The sequence below is a fragment of the Magnusiomyces paraingens genome (genome assembly GCF_902498895.1).
Source record: "Magnusiomyces paraingens strain CBS 517.90 genome assembly, contig: contig5, whole genome shotgun sequence".
Taxonomy (NCBI): domain Eukaryota; kingdom Fungi; phylum Ascomycota; class Dipodascomycetes; order Dipodascales; family Dipodascaceae; genus Magnusiomyces; species Magnusiomyces paraingens.
The window spans coordinates 1399066-1426968 of record NW_022474071.1 but is presented as its reverse complement, the minus strand read 5'-3'; the positions used below and the strand labels follow the sequence as shown (position 1 = coordinate 1426968).

At 39.9% G+C, this 27903-nt stretch overlaps 8 protein-coding genes across 8 annotated transcripts; 3 read left to right on the top strand and 5 right to left on the bottom strand.

Moving 5' to 3' along the window:
- Window positions 1-331: 331 nt before the first annotated feature.
- SAPINGB_P006106 (uncharacterized protein) lies at window positions 332-4102 on the top strand (the record flags this gene model as incomplete). Its single annotated transcript, XM_032000820.1, has 1 exon — window positions 332-4102. One exon carries the CDS (start codon window positions 332-334, stop codon window positions 4100-4102), a length of 3771 nt encoding a protein of 1256 aa, XP_031856711.1.
- Window positions 4103-4527: 425 nt separating this feature from the next.
- Window positions 4528-5859, bottom strand: SAPINGB_P006105 (uncharacterized protein; the record flags this gene model as incomplete). Its single annotated transcript, XM_032000819.1, has 1 exon — window positions 4528-5859. The coding sequence occupies one exon, from the start codon at window positions 5857-5859 to the stop codon at window positions 4528-4530; it is 1332 nt and encodes a 443-aa protein (XP_031856710.1).
- A 463-nt stretch (window positions 5860-6322) lies between these two features.
- SAPINGB_P006104 (uncharacterized protein) lies at window positions 6323-8131 on the bottom strand (the record flags this gene model as incomplete). Its single annotated transcript, XM_032000818.1, has 2 exons — window positions 6323-8014; window positions 8063-8131. The coding sequence occupies 2 exons, from the start codon at window positions 8129-8131 to the stop codon at window positions 6323-6325; spliced, it is 1761 nt and encodes a 586-aa protein (XP_031856709.1).
- Window positions 8132-8382: 251 nt separating this feature from the next.
- SAPINGB_P006103 (uncharacterized protein) lies at window positions 8383-10510 on the bottom strand (the record flags this gene model as incomplete). Its single annotated transcript, XM_032000817.1, has 2 exons — window positions 8383-10268; window positions 10384-10510. The coding sequence occupies 2 exons, from the start codon at window positions 10508-10510 to the stop codon at window positions 8383-8385; spliced, it is 2013 nt and encodes a 670-aa protein (XP_031856708.1).
- Window positions 10511-11745: 1235 nt separating this feature from the next.
- Window positions 11746-16278, bottom strand: SAPINGB_P006102 (uncharacterized protein; the record flags this gene model as incomplete). Its single annotated transcript, XM_032000816.1, has 2 exons — window positions 11746-16183; window positions 16268-16278. The coding sequence occupies 2 exons, from the start codon at window positions 16276-16278 to the stop codon at window positions 11746-11748; spliced, it is 4449 nt and encodes a 1482-aa protein (XP_031856707.1).
- Window positions 16279-17090: 812 nt separating this feature from the next.
- Window positions 17091-18330, top strand: SAPINGB_P006101 (uncharacterized protein; the record flags this gene model as incomplete). The annotated part of the gene is made up of 3 exons (XM_032000815.1): window positions 17091-17111; window positions 17179-17187; window positions 17251-18330. The coding sequence occupies 3 exons, from the start codon at window positions 17091-17093 to the stop codon at window positions 18328-18330; spliced, it is 1110 nt and encodes a 369-aa protein (XP_031856706.1).
- Window positions 18331-18534: 204 nt separating this feature from the next.
- On the bottom strand, window positions 18535-19368 carry SAPINGB_P006100 (uncharacterized protein; the record flags this gene model as incomplete). Its single annotated transcript, XM_032000814.1, has 1 exon — window positions 18535-19368. One exon carries the CDS (start codon window positions 19366-19368, stop codon window positions 18535-18537), a length of 834 nt encoding a protein of 277 aa, XP_031856705.1.
- Window positions 19369-22567: 3199 nt separating this feature from the next.
- On the top strand, window positions 22568-27745 carry SAPINGB_P006099 (uncharacterized protein; the record flags this gene model as incomplete). The annotated part of the gene is made up of 2 exons (XM_032000813.1): window positions 22568-22573; window positions 22667-27745. The coding sequence occupies 2 exons, from the start codon at window positions 22568-22570 to the stop codon at window positions 27743-27745; spliced, it is 5085 nt and encodes a 1694-aa protein (XP_031856704.1).
- Between the last annotated feature and the right edge of the window lie 158 nt (window positions 27746-27903).

The window sequence follows — 27903 nt, the reverse complement described above, 5'->3', positions numbered from 1 at the left end:
CCGTGCATAGTTACCCTATTTTGTTCTTTGTATCCGCGGGTTTATTAAATTTCCTATCTGGGGTATTCAGAAATTTGACATTTAAAATCCACAACTTGAATAAAGAGATGTTTAAAAAAAAATATAATTGGGGGGTTTCTATAAATATGGTTAATTATTCTATTTTTTGTTTTTTTTTTCTTCACCAATTTTTTTTTCTTAATTATTTAATTTGCATACTGCTTATTTGCTTTGATATTTAATAAAAATAAATAAATAAATCACACACCAGCTTTTACTGCTAATAGCTTTATAGCTTTTTCAATTTTATTTTTAATTGCTTTAAATCATCATGCACACCAAATTATTGTCCAATTGCCCTAGTCTCGAAGGTCAAAGTCCCAAGAAAAAAGATACTCGCTTGGGCCGAGTCAAGCTTACATGGGAAGAAAAGGGCAAGTCAAAACCTAGTGTGGATCCGCGATACGTTTGGGATGGCCTGCATCCGATGCCGCCAGATTATTATAGTACAGAGAATTGTTATCGAAGAAGATATGGCATTACCGATGAACAGCTTGATTCTCAGGATGATGAAAGGGGAAGAAGAAAATACCAAAATGAGGTTTGGGAGGAGGAAGAAGAAGAAGGAGAAGGAGAAGAAGAAGAAGAACAACAACAACAAGAACAAGAAGCAGGGCCCAGTGGACATAATTCAAGAGAACATTTGGAAGAAGATGTGGAAAGTGAAGGGATGTATGTTGAAGTATCATCAATACCTGAACAAAAACCGGAAGATGATTCCAAGATTAAGCGACCTAGTGGTCTTGGACAGTTTATTTCTAGTGTTCATGAATCTCTAAAGAGAACATTTGGGTTGGGTAACCGCAATTCTGACATGCCTGAAGTTTCTGAAAGACCTCTTGATAAAAGATTGTACAAGTCAACACTTAAAACACTTTACCATACACGTAGTGATAGTCCAGGGTTGGATTTTATTGACGACGATTCTGGGTCAGAGGTGATGACAATGGCAGATAGTACAGGGCACTCGAGAAGACAGCCATCGGAGTTTACTTCGTACAAGGGAATTATTCCAACCGAACCGTTACACAAGAGATGGCTTAAACGAAACTCAAATAAGGATGAATCCAAGTTGACGTCACCTGTGTCGACATCGCCAAGTAAAAAGTTCAAAATGAACCTGGTAGTAATGATGGCTTTTGTTCCACCACCATCAATACCACAAAAAAAACCATTACAGATGCCACGGGCTCGAATTGAAGCTAACAAGTGTAAGCGATGCCGCAAGGAAAGAAAGAAGTGTGTGTGCAAGTTAAACTTGGCAAGTTTTATGGATGCGTTGGGGTGCTCGAGTATGCCTGGGAGAACAACCAGGGATTTGGAACAAGTACCTGGGCTCAAAGACGATTATGAGGTGTTTTCATATGACCGGTACAAGTGGCCACACACAGACTTGAGCCGGTCTTTTGATACTGTTGCAATATTACCATCACGATGGCCCAATTACTATGCTTGGGATCCCAAAATTAATATTATTAGTCCTGAAATGTTTTTCATGCCCCGCAAGTTCCCCTGGTTTCGGTCGCATGAGGTGCGCCGTGTTCTTATCCATAAGACGGTTTTACCATACTTGGAAGGATTGATGCGTGACATAGCAGCCATGCGGTCTAAGGGTACACTGACTGCATCAATTGCGGCAGAGAAGATGGGACGAGAGTATCCCAACAAGTCGTATGGAATTGTGGTTGATGGCGAAGAGATTTTGCGTGTTAGTGAGAAGGAGACTCAGAACACAAGCGATGTTTACCGTAATACGGAGTTTGAAGAAGGTATTATGAAATCAAAATTGTTGACTGTGTATACGGATTATGATTTGTACTATTTTGACCGCAATGTGTTTTTCCAGTACTCTCCTCAAATGGAAGTTATTGTCCAAGGAGACATTTTGTCGGAGGAAGCTCGAGATGAGATCAATTTACAAGTGAATGAAGAAACTGCGTTTGGACACTTTACTCACCGGACACAAAGCCACCATGAGATTGGATACATTGATCAGGAAGAGCCTCGTACATTTAATATGTACCATGTTTTGTCAAAGATTGGGGGGTCATTGAGTTTTGCTCCAGAAACACTTTATGACATGTATTCGATTCTTAATTATGCAACAGTCAACTTGACGTCACTGACAGTCGAGGTGAATGTGCTAAAACAAGCCATGATGAGATTAAAACCTGATATGAATAATGTGGGATGGGGGGCTATAACAAATGACAAGTATGTCCCGCAAAGGTTTGGGCCTACCAAGGCTTTTGATAAGCTGCGCACACTTATCCTTTATCCAGGGAAAGATACTCTTGTTGTGGATTACCAGTTTATGGTCCAGGAAATTAATGAAGGAATGCCGGCATTACAAGAGCTTCAGACTACTCATTTGATTGACAATATTGAACCGACCGTTGGGACATTAGATGGATTAAAGCGTACTTTTGCCAAGTGTAAGGTGCTTGCTTGTTTCCCTAAGGAGGTTGAATTTTGCAAAGAATTACGAACAGATTTCCCATTAATGTACTTGCCTGCCGTTACAGATTTGGAAGTATTTGTACAAGATGATGAGACTGGTGCAGATTGTCAAGGATTGGCAGAGTTTGTTGCTGCATTTTTGGCACATTTAAACATGCCCAACTTGCACACATTGGTGCATCGCAACTTGCCATTTAGCTGGTGCAGCGAATCGATATTTGAATCGCTTTCTGTGCGCAGCAATACTCAAAACAAAGTAACTGGGATGCAACAACTTGAAGTGATGTTGAGAGAGCCAGAAGATTATATGCACTTGCTGAATTTGATATTACAGATGCCACACTTGCAACACTTGAATGTGATTTCGGAGGCCAATAAGGAGCTTTATAAGACTGGATCGTACATGCAAAAGATTTCAGATGCTTGTAATGTACTTTCTCTGTTTCAAGATGTTGGTGTATTGAATGATTCCATTTTATCTGACTTTCGTGAACGGGAGGTGATTGAAAGTAAGCCTCGGTTTTATCTTGACAATATGGATCTCAAGCAACTTGTTTTGAGAAATGAAACGCACATTAAACGGGCTCAAGTATTGGATAATTCAGTATTTGACTCGACAGAGTTTATAGTAAAGTACATGACGAAACGGTTCCATGGAGAAAAGGAAACTGGCGAAGTGATGGCGCGCGTGATTGGGAGTCCATTACAAACCTTGATGCGTTCAAAGGATGGTCATCAGTGGAAAAACTCTGAATGGGGGGATATTATGTATGAGCTGAGTGCAATTGAGGCACTGGTAATGCAACTGGAAAATATGGAATCTCTTGAATACTTTGCACTACGTACACAGTGTACGGCCGTGGCAAGTCCACGGTTATTTAGGTTGATGGTGACTCACCCGCGGTTACGACAAGTGCTTGTTGACGAGCCCACACGACGGTTATGGCCTGAGCAGAAGCTTGAAGAGTTGACGATTACACCATATGTATTATTTACTGAAGAGGGTCGGACAAAGAGAAGTAGCAAAGTTGATGGGGTAGAATGGTTGGGACCTTGGAGCATTGCAGATTTGCCACCATGGGTACGAGCAGTTGTAGGAGATCAAAACGATGCAATTGAATGGAGCAAGATTGAGTATTTGCGCAAGTACCGTATTGCTGGGCTCAATTACTTGGCAACACGAGCTTTTGGAATTGAATGTATACGTGCTTATACAAGACCACAAGAAGTTCAAGGACTGGTTGGACGTTCGACGTGTGGGTATTCCGCTAATATGTTTGTGATTGATGCTGAAAAGGTGCGTCGGATGAAGGCCCCACAACTTGATGAAGCAATTCCTGAGTGTCTTGTGGTGAAGAGTAAAGAGAAGAATAATGATGATGATGATGATGATGAGAAGAAGAAGAATAAACCCATAAAGGAAGTTGCATTGGAGAATGAAGAAGGTGGATCTGATTGGTGTGAGTTTACATTGGAACGGTACATGATGCAGCCCATGTTTTTACCACGCATTGACATTGCAGTTGATCACGAGTTTGATGGAAAGTTTAAAGGATGGATCAATAAGAAGACTATACAATGATTTGGTGATTTGCTTTTTTTTTTTTTTTTTTTTTTTAGTTTTTCAGTTCGGATTTTTATTTGATTTTAATAGTTGGTTTTTTGAATTTTTGTGAAAGAAGAAAAAGAAGATGGAAATAACAAAAAAAAAAAAAAAAAAAAAAAATTGGGCACTTGTAGCCTCAACTTAAAAATTTTTTTTCCCCCTTCTTCTTCTTCTTCTTCTTCTTCTAGAAATGGAAATTTAATGTAAATGATTTGTTTTAAGGAAAATCATGAAAAAGTTTTTTTAAAACAACTATATAAAAAAAAAAGAAAACTCATATATCATTAAAAATAAACCAAAAAAAAAGCCCTTGGTGCCAGCCAAAAGATGTAAACCAAAAAAAAAAAAGATATATATATGTATATATATATATAAAGATCATGACCAAAATCTCTGTTTCTTCATCGAAATTCATAGTACGGATATGTCCCCCAATCTGGAGCATGCGACAGGTCAAGTTGCTGGTACACCTCAGAGTTTTTATGATAATATACGCCCGTGATACTTCCATCAACTTGGTTAAAGCAAATATAATAAAAGCCTTCATAGGACGCTCCCTCCATGTTGCGTACCTTGTAGTCAGGAACCAGGAAAAACTCCTTCCATCTCATAAAAACATGTTCCTGATTTTCAAACCTATTATGGACATAATCTGCATCGATTTTCTTGTCAGCTTTAGCAGCAAGTGCGCGCCACGCATTGAACCGGTTCCAGTGTGTACGATCCACTTGATCGTTTTGGTTCCACTCGGGTCGTCGTGTGTAAAAAGATATTGTAGGTGATACCATTTCTCCCTCAAAGTATGTCTCCATCACACTCTGGTTCTCAGTCAACCCTCGGATTCGCAGGTATCCGCATAAAAAGTGCGTGCTCATATCTACCGATTTGAGAACAACAGATACTTCGTACGATGACCGCTTGCTATGCTGGGTGCCCACAAAATGAGCTCCGGGCCGTAAGTATGACGAGGTTTGGAGCGGGATGCGGCGGTCATACCATGGGTCGTGGAACACAGAGTCGAGTAGCGATGGCCGTAGTAGGGTATTATTGTTTGAAGAGGTAGACGGGGGTTGCTGTGGTTTCGAAAGGTCTTGTGATAAGTCCTGCTGGGGGTTGTTTGATTGTTTATTAGATACTGAGGCTTCTTTAGATGAGGATTCCACAGGGTTGTTATTATTATTGTTGTTGTTGTTGTTAGTAGTAATGAGTTTCTCATTAAATCCATTAGTACCCCCACTCGAGCTTTTAGAGCTTCCTTGTGATTGAGTAGTTCGAGTCTCCAAAAAAACCTGAGTATCCACAGATAGTTCTGTGGCCTGGGTATCTGTGGAAGAAGTAATGCTTATGGCCATAGGCAGTGCACATTGGACTCTGGTCGCGTGCGTTTCACCGCAATGGCAAATGGTAGTAGTAGTAATAGGTGTAAAAGTATCTGCGGGGGGTCCCGGAGAGCTCATTTTATTTGGAGACACTGCAGCTGAAAGTCCTGGACTCATAGATGGAGCAGAGTTGTTGAATGAAGATTGTTGAAGATGATTGTTGTTGTTACTGTTGTTGTTGTTGTTGTTATTGAACTGAGTGGCGGCGTTATCTGTGAGTGGTTGTGCGGGGGAAACTGGGATTCGCAAGATACCAGCGGATTCTGTGACTTCAACAGCCGCCGGACTGTTTCTAGCCGTGGTATTTATAGTTTCCAAACCATCTGGCCCAGCTCCGTCATTAACTCGGGGCATTTTTTTTTATTTGTTTATTTGATTGTATATATATATATATATAATTTATAACAAAACTTGTAAAGTAAAGTAAAGTAAAGTAAAGAAGAAGAAAAAGAAGATTGAAGTGGTGATTTTTTTTTTTTTTAAAGGAAACTTTTATAAAAAAAAAAAAAAAAAAAAAAAAAAAAACCAGCCAAACTGAGCTTTTTTTTTTATTTTTTTTTATTTTTTAAAAGGGAGAAAAACAAAAGCGGCGGATTTTCGTATAAAAAAAAAAAAATTTTTTTTATATTTTTTTTTTTTTTTTTTTGGTGGAAACAAAAAAAAATAAAAAAAATAAATAAAAGTCACGTGGATACGAAAACCCCCCAAAGTCATGGGTCGGACTACCCGTTACATTAACGTGCAATCGGACCTTCAACAAGACCCGACCATTAATTAATCTTAATTAACATAATATAACATAACATATACACCTTCTTTAATCCCAATAGGTAATCACCGAATCTTTTCCTGCAACTGCCACCTTAGAACTCTCCTGCGGGTGAGCTGCAATGCACGTTACTACAGACCCCTCACTGGTCCCGCCGGAACCACCACTCACTTGAAGTTTGGCCTTAAGTGCACATGTTTTCCAATCCCAGAAAAATGCATAACCATGAGCATCACCCGACATTAGGTATTTACCATCTGGTGAAAATGCAACCTGAATAGGATACCCAGCACAAGCATGGCCATGGAATTCCTTACGTCTATTTTGACGGAACTTGGACTTATCCAATGCACCAAATACAAGTACTCTATTATCCATACTCTGCGCAGCAACAAACTTCCCTGAAGGATGTAATGCAACTGTGGGCATTGCATGTTGCGTGGGATCAGCAATAAACTTGATGGGAACATTGATTTGCCAATCCCATACTCGCACACTCTTATCATCCGAGGTCGTCATGAACCGCCGATCCTCATCCACAAACGTGATGCTATTTACAGGCCCCAGGTGATGGTCATAAGTTTGAACTACAGCATCAGCTGGCGGCAGACGTGTGTCCCATTGTAGAATTGTATTGTCCGACATACCTGAAAGAAATTCAGCTTGTTTGTCTGCCTCCGGACTAAACTTGACACAGTTTGCCATTGCCCGAGCCGCACGAGCACCTGACGATTTACGGCCCAAGTCAGTGTACCGTTGAATCACTTTTCCTGTTTCTGTGTCCCACAGTTTAATTGTTTTATCGTAGGAAGCACTTAGAAACTGGGTCCCGCCTCCTAGCTGGCCACGCACACCATTGAATGCCACGTCCTTGACTGCTTTAGCATGGCCATGGTATACCCGTAATTGCTCACGATTGTTTCGGTGACAGTCCCACAATTTGATGGCTGTATCGTTGCCACACGAAAGTAGCAAGTGTCCAGAATATGGGAAAAATCTTAAAGCATTAACACCACCACTATGGCCAGCCCATGTATGAATCTTACGTTTAGGTACAAACGTTTCTTGTGACCCAGGCTCTTTCCGTAAATTCACTTCTAGGTCTTGCGGAACGTGCATATACGTCCGTCCAAGGTAATCATATTCCTGAGTACCAACAAACTCGGTCCATTCCTTAGGACCTGCGGGTATTGTAGGTTTCGGCACTGCTGCAACCATAGCAGGTGCTACCATTTCCATTTGTTCTTTTTCATCGTCTTCATCTTCACCTTCTTCTGATGTGTATTCAAAGGATGAAGATGATGAAGATGAGCTTGGCTCTTCTTTACCGTAACTTGCCCAGGGTCCTTTATATGCTCCTTCTCCATCAAGCACACTAGAATCTCCCCTCCCATGTCTTCCACTCTTCAGTTTTTTCGCCACCGTTTTTTCTTCTTCTCTTTGAGCCTTTCTCTTTTTTTCAACTTCTAAATCATCCATTTCGGCGGCCTCGCTAGGTCCAGTTGTTTCCCCAAACCGTCGAAACATCCGGTAATTATCTTCAAATGTCGCATTATCAAACACCTCCTTGTCCATCCGTCCAGTAATGATATTTTTGCGCACCCGATCTGGACCCAGAGGATCAAACGGGTTTGCAGGACCCGCAGGTTTGTTGTATGTCTTTTGTGTTTTGCGATACTCTTGTAAAGTCGCTAGAGCTGTTTGGCCTGTAGACGCGCCAACAACGCTTACCGTAGAAGTCTTTTCAAACGTCAGTATAAAACCATTTCACATAATTAGAAAACATACCTGAACCAAAGCTAAGGTTCCATCAGGCTCTGAATCACTTTCAGATTGATAATCTGGGACCAGCGACATTGTTTTGTAATGGTGGTGGTTGTGAAAAGAATTTTTATTGATATTTTTATTTTTTTTTTTGTTGATTTTTTTTGTTGATTTTTATTTTTATTTTTTTTTTTTATAAATTGAAATTTTTATTTTTTTAAATTTTTTTTTTTTTTTTCAAGACTATAAAAACACAAGCATTATAATACAATTAAAATCATCATGACTACTTTTATATATATATAAAATTTTTTCTTTTTTCTCTTCTAATTCAATCCTTCCCTTTATAGCTCATCGTGGTCGTAATCATCCTCATCCTCATCATCAGGGTGAGAGTCGCCAGCACCCTCATCGCCGTAGAGCTTGGAAGTGATGGGGTAGGCAATGGAGCTAAGCTTCTCCTTCTTCTCATCAAAGTCCTCCTTGGTGGCATCGTTGCCAACCTCCTCAAGCCACTCCAAAACCTCGGCAACAGCCTCGAGAATGGTGTCCTTGTCGTCCTCGTCAATCTTGCCACCAAGACCAGCCTCATCGCTGACCTGGTTCTTGAGAGAGTGGGCATAGTTTTCAAGACCGTTACGGGAGATAATCTTCTCCTTAAGAGCAGCATCTTGCTCGGCATACTTTTCAGCATCAGCAATCATGCGGTCAATTTCATCCTGGGAAAGACGAGACTTGTCATTGGTAATGACAATGGACTCGGACTTGCCAGTACCCTTGTCGTGGGCAGTAACCTTAAGCATACCATTGGCATCAAGCTCAAAAGTAACCTCAATCTTGGGGACACCACGGGGGGAAGGAGGAATGCCAGTAAGCTCAAACTTGCCGAGAAGGTTATTATCCTTGGAAAGAGGACGTTCACCTTCATAGATTTGAATCAAGACAGTAGGCTGGTTATCAACGGCAGTGGAGAAGATTTGGGACTTGCGAGTAGGAATGACAGTGTTTCTCTTGATAAGGGTAGTCATGACACCGCCAGTGGTCTCAATACCAAGAGTAAGAGGGTTAACGTCAAGAAGAACAATGTCTTCAGCACCATCGTCACCGGAAAGAACACCACCTTGAACAGCAGCACCGTAGGCAACAGCCTCATCAGGGTTAATACCCTTAGAAGCCTTCTTACCCTTAAAGTAAGTCTCAAGAAGTTCCTGGACCTTGGGGATACGGGTAGAACCACCAACAAGAACAATATCATCAATCTCAGACTTTTCAACCTTAGCATCCTTAAGAACCTGTTCAACAGGCTTGAGGGTCTTTCTAAAGAGATCAATGTTGAGTTCCTCAAACTTGGCACGGGTCAAAGTCTCGGAAAAGTCAATGCCATCGAAAAAGGATTCAATTTCAATTCTGGTAGACATTTGGGAAGAAAGAGTGCGCTTGGCCTTTTCAACTTCACGCTTAAGCTTACCAATAGTCTTTGCATTCTTGGAAATGTCAACATCGTGCTTCTTGTTAAAGAGCTTGGTAAAGTGGCGAATTACTCTGTAATCAAAGTCTTCACCACCCAAGTGGGTGTCACCAGCAGTGGCCAAAACCTGGAAGAAACCCTTATCAATGGAAAGAAGGGAAACATCAAAGGTACCACCACCAAGATCGTAAACAATAATCTGGCGTTCACCATCAGTCTTGTCAAGACCGTAGGCAATGGCAGCAGCAGTGGGCTCGTTAACAATACGAAGGACCTTAAGACCGGCAATTTCACCTGCATTTTCAGTAGCCTGACGCTGGGCGTCGTTGAAGTAAGCAGGAACGGTAATAACAGCGTACTTAACATCGTGGCCAAGGTAATCTTCAGCAATCTTCTTCATCTGACCAAGGATCATGGCCGAGATTTCTTCAGGGGTAAAAGTCTTGTTTTCATTAAGGAACTCAACCTTAACAGCGGGCTTGCCATTGCGGTCAATAACTTGGTAGGGAAGACGCTTGATATCCTTTTGAACAGATGAGTCCTTAAAGTAAAGACCAATAAGACGCTTAATATCGAAAATAGTGTTGTGGGGGTTGGCAGCAGCTTGGTTCTTAGCGGCATCACCTATCAGACGTTCTTCACCATTGAATGCGACATATGAGGGAGTAATTCTGTTACCTTGATCATTGGCGAGGATTTCAACTCTACCAGACTTCATAACACCTACACATGAGTAGGTAGTACCCAGATCGATACCAATGACTATTTAAACAAAAAAAAAGGAGAATTGTTAGTAAAGAATAGATGAGAATATATATATATATATATATATATATAAAATAGAATTGGAAAAAAAAAAAACACGTGGTGAACATACCTGGACCTTGAATCTTTTCATCAACCTCAGCAGAAGTACCTGAGATGAATGGGAAAACGAATATTAGGGCAATGTAGACCAAGATGGCCGACCAAGAGACCATCGAGCGAACAGATCTACTAAACATTTTGAGAGTAGATTTTTTTAGGAATTAGAATATATATAAGGGGTGTTAAGGGAAGATAATTGAAAATAAAATAAAATAAAAAAAAAAAAAAAAAAGAAGTGAAAAAATAAAATAAATGGGGAAGGCTGGCCCTTTTTATACTTTGAAGTGTATATGTGTATATGTGTATATATATATATATATATATATATATAAAACTATAAAGGGGAAAGAAAGTGGGTTTTAAAAAAAAAAAAAAAAAAGAAGATTTAATGGAACTCGATGGAATTAATTGGGTAGTTAATTTCAAATAATATATTTTGAAATATAAAATGACAAACAAATCGCCACCACAACAAAAAAAAAAAATTAAATTTTTTTTTTTTTTTTCTTGACAAGTGGCATTTTTTATTTATTTCTATGGTTTATTTAATAATGAATTGATTGATTTTATATAAATATATATATATAATATATATATAAAATATTAATATATATAAAAAAAAAATAATTGTTTAATTCATAATAATTTCATCTTCATCATTTCTTTTCTACAACTCAGATCAATTAATTACTAACATCAATCTAATCTCATATAAAAGCCAGCTGGTCTTTTTATTTTTATTTAATTGTCTATATCCCACTTTTTGTATGTGTGTATGTAAATATTCTAAAATTTTTCACTCTTAAAAAAAAAAAATAAAATAAAATAAAAAAAAACGTTGTTTCCCTCCCAAAAACTTATCCAGTCGGCTTCTAGAAAAGACCACGTCACTAATTAGTTAAATATTTATATATTTATATATATATATATATAACTAAGTTACATAATTAGTTATATAATTAATTACCGTTGTTGTTGGCCACTGTGGCAATTAATTAATATTGACCATGTCACGTGATTTCACCCTCGTTTTGATCTGACTATATATATTGCTATATATATGATTTAGGTATTTTACTTAAATAAGTAATATAAAATCACTTAGTTCAGCCGCAAATTGTAATTTTTTATTGTTGTCACTCCCATTTTGGGATTTTTTCATGATCCAAAGAATCCAAAACCGGTCTTAATAAATTTTTAAAAAAAAAAAAGTATTCAAATTTGTTTTTTTTTTTTTTTTTAATATTTTCATATAAACATGTAGATTTTAAATAAACTCAATTTTTATATTTATAAATTTATATATTTATTTTAATTTTTTATTTTTTATTTTATTTTATTTTTTTTTTCTTCAACCCCTCATAAATTACATTTATTTAATGTCAAACAAAGGCTTCAAATTCTTAATCAATAACCAATCATCACGAGGAACACTATCTCTAAAAGCAGGATCCTTCAACACATCAATGGACTTTCTGCTAATGTGAGAATACAAAGTATCCTTCTCATCAACATGACGACCCCAAATAGGCTGTGACGTACTGGTCGGATCAGACAAACGAACAGCAACACCATTATTGGCTTGACCCTTCTTAACAACATCAACAGTCTTGTGATTAACTTCCATAGACACAATGCGACCCAAATCTAAAATCAACTTGGCACCAGTCTCGGGATCCTTCTTAACAACAGTAATGGGTGTACCAATACGAATTGAACCTTCAGTCACCTCAAGACCAATAATCATGGGGTTACGCTTGTTAATGATTTGAATGGTGCGGCACACACATGGGTAAACTGCAAGATTGGCATTGTCCTCACGCTTCTTCTCCAGCAGCTGCTTCTGATATGCAACAAAGGAGTCAAACAGGTGATAGATAATATCAGCATTGAAAATCTTAATGCCCTGTTCCTTGGCATATTGTTCAGCATCCTTGTCAATCTTAACGTCAAAACACAGCATTAACGCCAGCTCAGGCTTCTTCTCCAACATGGTGCTTGCACGCATAACATCACGCTTGAAAACTGGACCAATACCAATAGACATGACAGGAATCTTCATATCCTTGAGGAAATCCAACAAGGCTTCCAAGGCACCAAGTGTCGAGGCCTGCACACAAACACCCAAACCAGTCTTATCAACTGAGTCCAGCAAATCAGTCAAATCATCCATAACTTCATCCATAAGCTCCTCCTCATCATCGTCAGGACCAACAAGCAGCAACCGCGAACCGGCAACAGCCTTATCAAGATCAGGTGCAGAAATCTTAACACCCAAGGCAGCCTTGACCTCCTTGTGATGGACATAGGCAGACTTGATACGAAGTTCACGCAGTGGCTGTGGCGTCAACAGAGCACGCACATTTGTAGCAATGGGCCCGTTCTGGCCACACAACACAATGCGATCACCCTCATGTAGCACACCATTAGAAAGAACAACATCAATGGTGGTACCCAAACCTTCAACAACCTTGACTTCCAAAATGGTGGCTTCCAAGGTAGAAAGATACATGAGCTGCTTGCTCATTCTGGTCTGGGTCAACTCCAAAAGCAAGTAGAGCAAGTCAGGAACACCCTCACCAGTAACAGCAGAGGTAGGAATGATGGAAACGTTGCGGGCAACGTTTTTGTTTTGAAAGTAAAGCTCTGAGTTGAGACCCTGTTCGGCAAGAGCAAGCTTGGCCTTTTCGTAGCGGTCCTGGAACTCACGCTGAACAGAACTGGCCTGCTTGGAAAACGAGTCTCTGAAAGAGTTGTTAGGGATGGACTCCCAGCCGTAAAGACGATCAATCTTGTTAAGAGCAACAACAAAGGGTGTTTTTCTGTCTCTCAAAAGCTTGATGGATTCAATAGTCTGTTGCTCCAAGCCGTGCATAATGTCAATAACAAGAATGGCAATGTTACACAGCGAAGAACCACGCGAACGCAAGTTAGAGAAAGACTCGTGACCTGGGGTATCAATGACCAAAAGACCAGGCACATTGTACTCGACCTTGACATACTTCTTCATCACCTCAGTCTTCTTCTCAATGGCGGAAATGGGGAAATAAGTGGCACCAATCTGCTGGGTAATACCACCAGCCTCACCTTCCTGGACATTGGTTTGACGAATCTTGTCAAGAAGCTTGGTGTTGTGGGAAACAGTAAAGTCGCCAAGCAAGAGACGAGAGTTACCATCAAGAGTGAAACCAAAGTAGTCACCGTTACCGAGTTCCTCAATGACAAAGCCCCAAGAGCTGCTTAGAACCTGGTCAAAGAGAGCAGAGGAAGTGGTAGAAGAAACCTTGTTGGATTCAACAGTCAAGAACTTGTTGAGAGAAGACATGGCAGGGCCGGAAATGGCAAGAGTAGAAGAAACTTCACCAGCACGAAGACCAATGGAACGAGCAAGGCGGCGGACTTGGACAAGGATTTCGGGCTTGTCGCTGGCGATTTCCCAAGCGTGAGTAAGGTGAGCGTCATGCTTGTGAAGAGTGTTGGCAGCATCGAAAACAATTTCACCAGTAACACCAGAAACAAGCTTATCAGAGTCAAGTACCTTGCCAGGGAAAAGCTCATTGGCAGCCTCAGTGATCTGGGTCTTGTTGACGTGAGCAAGAGTGTGCTCGACGGGGGCGCCGCCAGAAAGAGCACTGCCGTCAACAATACCAGCAAGGAAGGCTCTGCGGTGCTCAGCAGAAGCACTGACAATGGCAGCAGGGATTTGCTTAGACTCGAGCATGCCAAGAGACTCAGCCAGAGATGCAACAGACTTGTCGCAAGAGAGATCAGCAGAAGAAAGAAGAGAAACACCAAGGAGCTTGGCAGCATCGAGCTCCTGCTCAAGAGTTGGGGTAACATCAAAGGCCTTGGCAACAGCCTCTGTGAAGGCATTACCTGAACCTTGAGCATACTCGACGCTGTCAAAGGGCTTGTACATGGAGCAAAGAGCAGCCAATTCTGGAGAGGTAGATTGGAAGGTGATGAACTCGTAAACAGAGGTTTCCCAAATCAATGGCTTCCACTCAGTAATGGCAGCCTCGGCCTGCTCACGGGTAGCATAAGAGCCAGAAGTAGATTTGATGAGTTTCTTTGAATCAATGGCAATAGACTCAATGACAAAGTTACCAGAAGACTCAACAACAACAGGCTTCTGAGCAATGCTCAACACAAGAACGTGATCGCCGTTGCAGACAAAAGAGTCTGAGCCAGAAGTCGAGTCTGGAACGATGCGGAAAAGATCCCCATTGCCCTGGATAACAGAGCCAGGCTGGACGGTACGAGGAGTATTGTCGTCACCCATGAGAAGATCGCCTGCACGAACATCTTGAACTGGACGCAGGGAACCATCAAACATGAGCATGGGGGTGTCGCGGCCCCAACACTTGCCGGTATCGACGTGACCGAGAATGACACAGATGGGTGAACGGAGGTCCTTGGAGTTTGCGTGGGATTGGGCTTCCTTGATGCGCTCTTCGTACTTCTTTTCAATGAGCTCCTTGTTCTTTTGAGCATGGGAAAGAGCCTTTTCAAGAGACTGTTCATCTTCAGCAGCTTCAACTTCGGCGGTTTTGGTCTTGGGGGTGGAAGCAGCAGGAGAAGCAGCAGCGGCAGCAGCAGGTGTATCAGAAACCTTGGGCTCTGAAGCCTTTTCTTCTTCATCACTGGAATCGTCCCAGGACTCCTTGACTTCATCTTCCTCCTTCTTTTCAGCGTCAGAATCAGAATCAAGAGCATTTTCCCAAGAATCAAGAACATCCTCTTCGTCTTCTTTCTCATCAGGCTTGGTTTCGTCCTTCTTGATGGTAACAACAGCAGCAACCACAGGCTCGTCGATAGGAAGCTCTGATGGAGCAGGCTTGGACTCAGCAGCAGGCTCAGGTGTCTGAGGACGCTTCTTCTTGTCTTCGTAAATTGGTCGTGAAGATTGTTGTTGTTGTTGTTGTTGTTGTTGTTGTGGCTTGTCTTTGCCTTGGAGAGCTTCGACCTTGATGTTACCAGACTCGAGAAGTTGCTGGCGTCTAATTTCAGCATGACGGAGTTGCTCCTTTTGCTTCTTGGTGAGCAGCTTTCCGGCCTTGCGGAGCTCCTCACGCTTTTCACGTTCACGTTGCTTCTTGCGCTCACGCACCTCTGCCTTTTTCTTTTCTTCTTCAGCAACGCGGGCTTCTTCAGCAGCGATGCGGGCTTGTTCTTCTTCTTCAGCACGCTTTCTAGCTTCGGCTTCTTCACGTTGAGCAATAAGACGCTTTTGCAAAGCTGCAGAAGCACCACCAGCCTTCTTCTTTTTGGGAGCAGCGGTGGAAGCAGCAGGAGTGGAGGAAGATGCTTCGGAACTAGTAGCATTCTTAATAGCTTCTTGTCGCATACGCTCAGCTTCTTGTTTGGCCTTTTCACGGTTTTCTTCCATGGCGGCATTCATGGCCTTGAGACTGGCCTTTTTCTGTTCGGCTTGTTGCTTCTTCTTTTGTTTTTCACGTTCCTTCTTTTCGCGTTCCTTTTCCTTCTTGGACTTGATCTGGACAGCACTTTCTTCAGCAGCCTTGGCTTCAGCAGCAGCAGCTTCTTCTCTGGCAACCTTCTTCTTCTTGGACTTGGAAAGAGCGCCCATCAGACCGCCAAATTCCTCAGCCATGTCGTCAGCAGAAGCAGCGACCGGTTCTTGTGGGCCGGTAGACTCGACAGCGGGTTCAGCAGCAGGTTCAGCAGCGGATTCAGCAGCGGGTTCAGTGGCGGCAGCAGGTTCAGCTCCAAAATCAATTGAAGCTGGCTGGGCTTCTTCTTCTTCATCGTCCCAGTCATAACCAGCGTTCTTTTTTCCTTTCTTATCTCTGTAAAAAAAAAAAAAAAATAGTTAGGTATAGATCGAAATTGAAATGAACTCCATCAACAGGAGCAAGATAGTTAAGACATACTTTTTCGCCATCTTTACGGTGGTTTTAAAATCTCTTAAATGAAATAAGAGGGGTTGATACTATCCTGGTGGTGGTAGTAAATGTGTAAGGAAAGAAGAAAGAAAAAAAAGAAAAAAAATTGTTTAGGCGAGTCCAACCAGAAATTTTTTGGTGGTGAGAAGAAAAAAAAAAATTTAAAAATTAAAAAAAAAAAAGAAACCCTTGTCCTGAAAATACTATATACTAAATCTACAAAAGAAAAAAAAAATTAAATAAAAATATAAATATAAATATAAATATAAATATAAAAGGAACTTTTGGGTTCTACAAAAAGAAGAACTTTATGGATAAGATGAAACTTAAGTGGCAAATCTAAAATACAATTGATGTAGTCATCAAATGGAGGTTGCAAGTAGACTAAAAAACAAAGAAGACCATTTTTTTTTATTGGCGCATTCCATAGTAGGCAGGCGGCCACGAGAGCATGTTTTTTTTGTATATTTCTTATTATTAAAGATTTTAAGATAAATAATGGGTAAAAAAACAGATTTAGATTAATTTCTAAAGACTCAGTTGATCTTGTTTGAATCGATCTTTTTGTCAAGTCTTTTTTTTTTTTTAAGAAAAGCACTCCTACCACCTAATTTTGAAGTAAAATTGAAGTGAAAATTTTTCAGTCTGACATGTACGCACGTGCGGACTGAAATCTGCGGACTTTTTTTTTTTCTTTTTTGGAGGCTCTAAAATTTTCTTCTACCAAAAAGTTTTTTTTTTTTTTGTATTTCCCATAGTAGTGCCAACTGGACTTTCCATAATTGCCCACTAAAAAAACTCCACAGAAACAATGGCTACTATCGTGGACAAAGTATGTATTTGATTTTTTTTTAAATATATATATGAATAGAACAATAACTAACATAGTTTTTTTTTAGATTAAAGATGTAGGTACAAACTAAACAAACTAATTTATTTATTTATTTTTTTTTTCATCTAACAATAAATAGATCGAGGCCGAAATGGCCAAGACGCAAAAAAACAAGGCCACCAGTTTCCATCTGGGCCAACTCAAAGCCAAGCTTGCAAAGCTGAAGCGTGAGCTGCTGGCAGGACCCAGTGGATCTGGTGGCGGTGGTGGTGGACTCGGGTTCGACGTTGCACGCACAGGTGTTGCATCAGTTGGGTTTATTGGATTCCCATCAGTTGGCAAAAGTACATTGCTGAGCAAACTTACAGGTACACACTCAGAGGCTGCAGCATATGAGTTCACAACATTGACAACAGTGCCTGGTGTGATTCAGTACCGCGGTGCCAAAATCCAAATGCTCGATCTGCCGGGTATCATTGAAGGTGCCAAAGATGGTAAGGGTCGTGGTAAGCAGGTGATTGCAGTTGCTCGCACATGCAACTTGATTTTCATTGTGCTTGATGTTAATAAACCTCTTCATCATAAACAAATCATTGAGCGAGAACTGGAAGGATTTGGCATTCGAATCAATAGAGAGCCACCCAATATTGTTTTCCGTAAAAAGGAGAAGGGTGGAATTAGCATCACCAACACAGTTCCACTGACACATCTGGATAATGACGAGATTCGAGCAGTAATGTCTGAGTATCGAATTTCATCCGCAGACATTGCATTTCGATGCGATGCAACAGTTGACGATTTGATTGACGTTTTGGAGGCGCCAAACAGACGATACATTCCTGTTGTGTATGTTCTCAACAAGATTGATTCTATTTCGATTGAAGAGTTAGATCTTTTATCACGGATTCCCAATGCAGTGCCTATTTCTTCAGAAAATGGATGGAACCTGGATGGGCTGCTGGAACTTATGTGGGAGCGACTGAATCTTGTACGAGTGTACACCAAGCCCAAGGGTCAACAGCCGGATTATGAGCAGCCCATTGTGTTACGATCGACGGGGTGTACTGTGGAAGATTTTTGTAACCATATCCATAAGAGTATTTTGGAGCAATTTAAGAATGCGGTAGTATGGGGGACAAGTGTGAAGCATCAGCCGCAGTATGTTGGTCTTTCGCATGTGTTGAGTGATGAAGATGTTGTGACTATTTTGAAAAAGTGAATATATATTTATATTTTTTTTTTTTAAATTTTTTAATTTTTTTTTTTAAAATATTATTTATATATGTTTTACATGAAAATAAAAAATGAAAAATGAAAAATAAAAAAAAATAAAAATAATAATAATGTACAGTTTAAAAAAAATAGGATACAAGGAGAAATAAAAAAAAAAAACAAATTCATCAATCATCAGTTGTCGTCATAATCATTCATCATTGGCGTCACGGATATCACGTATTTTGGCACGCGTGAGGGTGTATTCTTCCTCGAGATCGTCTTCATCATCATCGCGCATGCGGATATTGCGTTTTGAGCTTAGAGGCGAAGTTCTAGGCTGGTTTGCTAGTAAACGTTTAGCAGAACAGATATCTTCAAAAGTTTTAAGATTGTATTTAGCAGCATCGTCAAGAGCAATGGAAAATCGTTTTGACTGGACGTGTTGGATTGCACGTACAAAGTTCATTCCATGCTTGTAAATCATATATGCAACAACGACTAGGGCAGAAGCTTCATTACCTGATTCGCAATAGACAAGAGTTGATGTACCAATGGCTTCAGCATCTCGGATATTTGCACAAATTGTTTCAAGTTGGGAAACAATATTCATTGGGTTTGAAATTCTATTACCAGGATCGTATGTAAGACAGGTGAACTCTCCAGATGGTTCATAGCGGTGACGTACAACGGCTGGGACCATACGCATGTCTGAAATAAAAATAAGAACAGAGATATTTCGTTGGCGTAGAAAATCTTCATTGCGAACAATGCAAAGGGGTCCAAGCCAAAGGTTTGAATCGACTTGTTGAGCTACACGGCGGTACTCGTAGCGCCAATCAGTTAGAATACTTGGTTGTTCAATGAAGCATGGGGTGATGAAAGTTTTGGGGAAAGCAATGGGGGCTACAAGGATATTTTCTGGTGGAGGTGGGAGTTCAGTTGGAGTTGTTGGTTGTTCCTGTTGAAGTTCCTGTTGTTCTTGATGTTCTTGATGTTGTTGTAGTATAGGAGGTGGATGTTGTTGATTTTGGCTGAAGGACATGTTGAAGTTAATTTGATAGAGTGTAATTAAGATGGGATGATGATGATGATGATGATTATAGATTAGTCGGTTGAATGACTAGATTGGAAATTTATAAATGAAAAAAAAAAAAATAAATAAAAAAATAAAAAAAAGATGGGCTTTTAAAAAAAAAAAAATAGAAATTTTTCTTTTTTTTTTTTAAATATATAATAAAGAGGGAATTTTTGAAAAGATTTAATGAATTGAAATGAAATATTTAAAAAAAAAAAAAAGATTTGGGATTGATTTTGTAAAGATGAAAAAGAATTCTTAAAAATAAAATAAAAAAAAATAAAAATTGATACTTTGGAAAGAAAAGAAAAATTTAAAAAATTTAAAAGAAATTTAAAATTTGAAAATTTGAAAATTTAATAAAAAAAAAAAATCAATTAAGAAAAAAAAAAAATTAATTGCTAAAATCAATTAATAAAAAAAAAATTTCCCGATAAACCGCAAATGCAAAAAAAAAAAAAAAATAAAATAAAATAAAAAGTTATATATTTTTTTTTTCTTTTTGTTCTGATCTAAAAAAAACTATAATAATAATAATAATAATAATAATAATAATAATCAAAATAGACGATTTGGGCAGGTTAATATTTTTGTTACATCTTTAATTTATATTACAACAAATATATATATTACAGTGGCACAAGATCTAACGGAGATTACATAATGACAATGATTATTTCAAGTGCGGAGTGCGCTTATTTTTTGATTACGTTAACAGATCTCTTAATAAGTTATATAAGTATTACTTATATAATTAAGTTACCTTATTTATTAGTAAAAGAAAAAAGAAAGGTACGCGTGAGTGGTTATTCTAAGTAGCTGACATAATCTTATCTAGTCTAGTCTAATTTAGTCTAGGATAAATCGGCAATATGCTCTAATTATTTGTTACACAATTTTATTAGTCATTATTTTAATAATTATATTATTACATTTTTTTTTAATTAATATAAATAAAAAAAAAATTAAGAAAAATTAATTTTAAAACACTTAGTGTATGATTAAGAAATATTATTATTCCTATTATTACTATTTATGAACTATTTTATGACCCATACCCTAACCCTTGAGCAATTTGTACCCTCCAATTAGACATAGGCAGTTACAGTTACAGTTACAGTTACAGTTACAGTTACAGTTATAATTATAATTATAATTATATTTACAATTACAATTACAATTACAATTACAATTAAATAGATGTTGCTGCCTTTGCCTTACAAATTTTACAGCCTCTACGGCTGCTCATTGTGGCTGCAACTTGTTGTTATTGTAATTGTTCTTACCGCTTACTGCTGCTTACTGCTGCAGCTGCTGCCGCTTAGTACTGTTGCCGTTGCTTACTTTTACTTGCTATGTACTTGTTGTAGCCACCCGTCTTTTGTTCTAAATTGAATGGCTTATATTAGCTTTATAAAGTTTTCTTTCAATTTTTTTAAAAAAAAAAAATCACCTTCAACTATTAATATAAAAAAAGTGTGTGATTTTTTTTCCCACCATAATTGTGGCTTTATTATTTAAGAATAAATATAAAATATAAAATAAAGGACTTGCATTTATATATTAAAAAAAAGATAAAAAAAATAGATTATAAATAAGCTTATCTGAAAGTTTAGTTTGTGTAGACATAATTATAAAACAAAGAGCGGGAAGTTTCCTAATTTGAAAGTTTTTTTTTTTTTATCTCAAAAGTTTTGATTAAAATGAATGATTTGAATATATATTGTAAAAAAGAAATTGTTCAAAAAAAAAAAACTCCATGTTATTTAATTTATATTAATATATAATATAATTAATTTAAAATAAACAGAAATGATTTTTTTAAATATATTCTTCTTTACTAAAATATATATATATTTTTTAATAAATTCTTACAAGACCAAATTAGTACAGTTATTAAATATGTGTCTGTGTGTGTAGTATCTATATATATTAAACTTTCTAGTTAGTCCTTAAGGCTCATCTTTTTCATCAATATATTGATGCAGTGCATTAAGGCAGCCATCAGAGTCCTCTAAAAGCAGCAATTTAAAGAGGTCCAAATGGATTTTTTTTTTTCTTCTATTTTATATTTTGTATTTGTATCCATTCTCTATTTTTTTTTTTTTATTTTCAAATTAAAAAAAAAAAAACCAAAAACGGAAATCCTCGACCCTTTTTTTTTTTTTTTTTTTTTTACAAGCGCGTCTTGAAGAGTTTAAAGATTTGGGAAAGACGTTTTTCTTTTTTATTTAATAAAAAAAAAATAGGGGATAAAGAAGATTGTTGTTGTTGTTGTTGATGTTGATGGAAAGTATTGAATCAAAAAAAAAAAAAAAAAGTCATTTTGTATATTTTTTTGTAAAGACCTAATTGTCATTAAAAAAAAAAATCAAACTTTTTTTCAATTACAATTTGAACAAAATCCAAGAAAACAGAGATTTAATTTACAATCCTTTTTCTTCTTCTTCGATATCTTCTTTGATATCTTCAATATCTTTATTTTTTCTTTTAATTTATTTTATTTTGATAATTATTTGAAAGCCAAGCTGTTGCGTAAAAGTACGTGGACCGAAGACGTAATTTTGTTTGTACAAATTAAAAAAAAAAAAAAAAAACCTCCCGACGTGTGTTTTAAACCTCCTTTTTTTTTTATTTATTTATTTATTTTTTATTTTTTATTATTTATTTTATTTATTTATTATTTATTTTATTTTATTTTATTTTATTTTTTAATTTATTTCAAAAATCTTTCATAAAATAAAATAAAATTCCTTTTCTTCTTTTCTTCTTCTTCTTCATTTTCATTTTCATCTTTATATTAATTCTTTTATAAGGTCTTACTTTAAAATCTTCTGTTTTAGGCAAGTTTTAATTTGCCTCTGACTTTAATAATAAAAAAAAAAATAAAATTTAAAAGTTTGAATTTTTTTTTTTTTTTAAAGTCCTAAATAAATAAATATAAAAAAAAAAAACCATCGCCAATCTTATCAAAAAAAAAAAAAAAAAAAAAAAAAAAAAAGAAAAATTCCCATTTTTGATCTTTTTTTTCCATATTTCTTTTATTTCTTTTATTTATTTTTTTTTATAAAATTCTATTCTCAAGTCTCTCGTTATTATTCTTCATCATCTCCATCTCATGGCCTTCCTATAACTATTATTTCCAAATCTCCCCCTCCACCATCTAATGGCTGTAAGTATCATCTTCTTCTTCATCTTCTTCACCATCATCACCAAACCTTCCTAACAATTCACCATTTCAACCTGTCAATCCTCACCCTCCTAGAACAGCTCTTATTTGCTATCTTCGGATCTTCTTAGATGCCCTGCCACCTCTCCATTAGAACACAATCTTTTTACAACTTCTCGTCACGAAAATTACAAAAGTTATCATTGTTATTACTGCTCAACAATAACTACAAACCCTCCCGCTGCTTCAACCCCCTCCACCCTCTTCATTCCTGCTCTGCAACAAGATGACTGTCCTTTGCAACATCCCCCACATAATCCTTACCACCAAGAATCTTCTGCGCCAACCCAAATGCCTTTATCAGCAACTTTTTATAAACCTCTGGACTACGACAGCGACGAAACTTACGACGGACCCTCAGATATTGACCAGGACCCATCCAACAAAGATATTCTCTCATCCTATAACTTGCGTTCTAGCAAACTTCCACTTCTATCTTCTGAATCCCTTTTGGGTAAGCGAACACCATCAGTACCTTCATCAGCAGCAGCAGCAGCATTATCTTCTTCTTCTTCTTCTTCTTCTTCTTCTTCTTCAATAAACTTAAATAACATCCAGGCTTCTTTTACGGCCCATTCTTTGTCTGGTTCAGGTGCAATTGAACCCACTGCCACTACCATTAAAAGCTCTCCTCCATCCAGCCACATCGGCCTTTCAGATACCCGCCTCAAGCAGCTCCACCCAATGGACCCTCAACAACTTCATCTCTTGTCCATCCACCAACACGCCCATCTTCATCAGGGCCTTGCACAGCCTCCACTTCAACCTGCTCGCTTCAAACGCGTCCATGCTGTAGATTCAGTATCTTCTACTTCTTCTACTTCATCATCTTCTTCTTCTACTACTGCTTCTTCAACATCATCATCTTCTGCTTCTGCTCCATCTTCTTCACCATCTTTCTACTCAAATACCCCATCTGCAATCTACCATCACAATCACAATCACCAATCTTCATCCCCTCGTAGAAACACAAATTTACCATCTACAAAGACCCGCTCGGTTTGCTCAATATACCCATCCATCTCTCTAATATGCATCTTCACTGGTTTCCTTTTCTTCTTATCAATTACATCCTTCTTCTACCGCGGCTCCGAGCCCAAAAACTGCCGCATGTCGTACATGCGGCCATCTTACACACACCTCGAATCCTTCAGCCACCAAAATTACACTCGCCACTTCTCCAAATACTCACTCTATCTCTACCGCGAAAAGGGTATCGATGACATTTTCCCTAACCCAAGAGGTATCCCGGTTCTCTTCATTCCAGGAAATTCGGGCAGCTACCGCCAGGTCCGTGCACTCGCCGCAAAGTCTGCATCAAAGTTTTATGACCACGGAAACTCTCCAGCGCACCCACAGTTTGATTACTACACTGCTGATTTTAACGAAGATCTTACAGCCTTCCACGGCCGCTCTTTACTTGACCAGGCAGAGTATTTAAATGATGCCATCAAGTACATTCTCTCGCTCTATCCGCAGCCCGCATCAGCCTCCGTCCCACCCAATCCCCAGTCAGTCATTCTTGTGGCCCACTCCATGGGCGGGGTCGTTGCACGCGCAATGTTTTTACTTGACAATTACCAAAAGGGCTCAGTCAATACTATCTTCACCCTTTCGGCTCCTCACACTCTCCCCCCAGCCCCCTTTGACAAAGATCTAGTTGCAGTCTATGACCAAGTCAATGCCTACTGGGAACAGTCTTACTCCCAGGACTTTATCGGCCGTAACCCTCTGGCTCTTGTCTCTCTTATTTCCATCACTGGAGGCTCTCTAGACCATATGATTACCTCCGAGTCTGCAAGTGTCGCATCCATTGTCCCACCATCAAACGGTTTTACCGTCTTTACAAATAGCATTCCTAATGTCTGGTCCAGCATTGATCATCAAGCAATTGTGTGGTGCGACCAGTTCCGCGACGTGTTTGCAAACGCAATGAGTGCCATGTCCGACGTGCGTGTTGCCAGCAAAACCCTGGCTCTGCCAACCCGCATGAACATCTTTCGCCAATATTTTTTGGGTGGCTTCGAAGTCGGAGCTTCTCCAGAGTATCTCCAAACTCGCTATCATCCGTCTCTTAACAAGGACTCTGTAGATGGTGAGCAGCAACAGCAGCTACTACAACAGCAACAACAGCAACAACAGCTACAGCAACAACAGCTACAGCAACACCTTCCCCAGCAACAACAGCAACAACAGCCGCAACAGCCGCAACAGGTTCCACAGTCAGTCAAAGAGCAAGCCTTAGAAGAAGCTCCACCATTGGATGACCCAGTTGATGCTGCCTTTACACCACCAGCAATTGGCGATTATGACACGTTACTCTGGATAGAAGACATTACCAAGTTTGCCATCCCGCCAAACCAAAAGCTCGTCATCAATAGCCTTGGCGATGCTGCTGTTGGTGGACGCGCTTATTTCATGCCCATTGTGTCGGACGTTTCCCTCACAAGCCCAAAGACAGGGGGTGGTGTTGGTGGTGTTGGTGGTGGTAATGGTGGTGTTGGTGGCACAGGTGCCGACTTAGAATTTACCTTTTTGACCGACAGCACACTGATTTCTCATCTACAGGGGGACAATAAAACCCCCTCAGCTGCTTCAGATCCGCTCACTGACAAACCTCCCGGAACACTCTCGTCGGGCCTCTACACTCTGGTGTGTAGATACCCCCATGCAGAGCCCAGGCACCCAGATAAAACTCTGACTGTGATTGACCTAACCAAGCGCAGTCACTCGGCATTCCAAATGGCTTTGTCCGAAGATCCTGACGACCCACGGCTGGTCGGTCTCCTATGCAAAAATATTGCCGGCGATGCATCCATTCTGCCTAACCCGAACCACGTGCCAATGGCCCATATTGACTATGAAATTCCACAGCCGGAAATGGGCCGCATGTCGTTCATCAAGTACGACGCCGCGCAGCTCGCAGATTACGACTTTGTCACAATTATAGATACAAACACGGAGCGTATCCCTGGCTTTGCGGTTGCCGAATTCGCGGCCCATAGTGAGTCGCGAGTCAATGCAAGAGCCAATTCATTATGGGAGCTTATAACCCGCGGAGTCTCGGTGGTTCTTCCATCCTCGCGGCCGTTCATGGTGGACGTTTCATTTGAACAAATGTGGAGCAGCTTGATTTCATACACCATGAAAGTGGAAGAGCACTCAAAACCTTCTCAACAACTGTTCCCACCATTTATTCGACAGTACTCGGGTGAATCTTACGAATCCAAGTTTTACCTGGGTACTGTGGCAGATTGGGTACCAATCAGCATGACGGGTGTTGCGCCGTTCTCACCCTTTGGTGTCCGTGAGTCCGACTCAGATTTTGAAACCAATCTGTTTTACTATGGCCAACAGAGTCACTACTATCATAACTTGCACCTCCAGCTTTGGACCGACGCGTCGTTTGGCGATTCGGCTTATTATACTACCCCAATCAAGAACCAAGAATCGTCTACGGTCCGCATCACGCTCCGCATTGATTGGTTCGGCAGCATGGGCAACCTCGTCATGCACTATCGCATCGCCCTCGTTGCCTTCTCCATTGCTATCATGGCCTTTGTCCTACTTATTCAGTTTTACATCTACAACAAGCACGGCCTTTTTATATCCGTTCCACAGGCCCTTCACATCTTGGTCCACCGGTACCTCCTGTACCTCTGTGCCGCCACTCTCATTCTGCCCTACGTGCCATCGGTCACGCTCTTTCGCGACATTTTGTATTTCCTCGAACCAGGAATGGACGTGTACTCGGGCGACGGCCCTGCATCCATCTTTACAAATATCCGTCGCAACCAATTTTTCCTTGGCCTTGAACCAGGCCATTTACTCTTTCTGGGACCAGTGTTTATATGCGCAGGCATCGGCCTTGTTGCCGTTACTTTCTATGTCCTATACACCGTTGTGGCCACCGCTTCGATTGTCCCAGACACTTGGTCTGCTATTAAAAATGGTCTTTGGACAGGTACAGCAGTGCTCATTAATAAAGCACGTAGTTGGGCAGAAACCCCTCGCAACCCGCCGTCTGCAATCACCACGACGGCTCCAACTTCTAACGACGACAATGTCAAGCCTGCGCTTACATGTTCTGGCGTTTCTTTACTGCACCGCAAACGTGGTGCAATCCGCAACAATATCCCGCCCGTTGAGACCACCACGGTAGTCGCTACTGCTGCCGTTTGCGACCACCCGCCATTGTCCAACCAGATTCAAAACGAAACGTGGACCAGTACAAGGTTTAAAACAGCGCGGCGGGCAGTCGTGACTACATTTTTGTTTGTTGCAGTCGCATACACAGTTCCATGTGAGTTTGCGTACCTGGTGGCATGCTTTGCACAACTGGCAACAGCAGTCAAGGCTCATTTTAGACGTCGAGCAGGCCATGCCCATGTTGTGCCGTCGTCTGGCGGTCCAGGGACCCCAATCACATGCTTTTTCAACTTTGCAATGGCCGTGCTGGTACTCATGGTCTGGATCATCCCCATAACCGCGCCCATTCTCGTGGTCTGGGGCCGCAAGTTATCAGCACACTGGAACGAAGCGTTTGCATCCCATCACAACTTGTTGGCTATTGGGCCTACACTGTTTTTTGTCGAAACAGTGGCCTCCGGGACCATGGTCCCCCGAGCAGAAGCTGCCGCGCTACAAGGTGTCACGTACTTGTCCTTAGCTTACCTAGCTTTCCATGCTATTGTCATGGGCGTTCCGCGCACTTATATGCTCTACCACTTGGTCAACATACTGTCGGGCTGGTTTCTGGTTGGATGCGTGATTACAGCGTTATGTCAGAGCCATCGCAAAACCACTGACACTGGGGGGGAAGGATCAAACACAAACAACACTGTCGAAGATTCTGGGAAGCCACAAGGTGATGATGTAGAGCCCGAGATGGAGGAGTGTCAGGGTGACGATAGCAAACATTATCACGCACACACAAGCAGTGTGAGTAGCGTGAGCAGTCTGGGCAGTAGTTCCGGGCAGCAGATGCCGTTGGCGCGCGCCGGGAGCGCAGCTGTGGCGGCGACAACGGTGGCGACGACTGCGGCGACGGCTGCTACGGCTATGGCAACAACAACAACAACTACAACGCTGCATGCAGAGATTTCCATTCCATGAAAGTCTAGCCAGTTGTAGAGTGACTTACCAACTAGAACCCCACAAAATCACAATGGGTTTCTTAGTTGGGTTGGCCTTTAAAAAAAAAAGTTTTTTTAAAAAATTAAAAATAAAAATAAAAATAAAAGAAAAGAAAAGAAAAGGGCTTTCTTATTTGA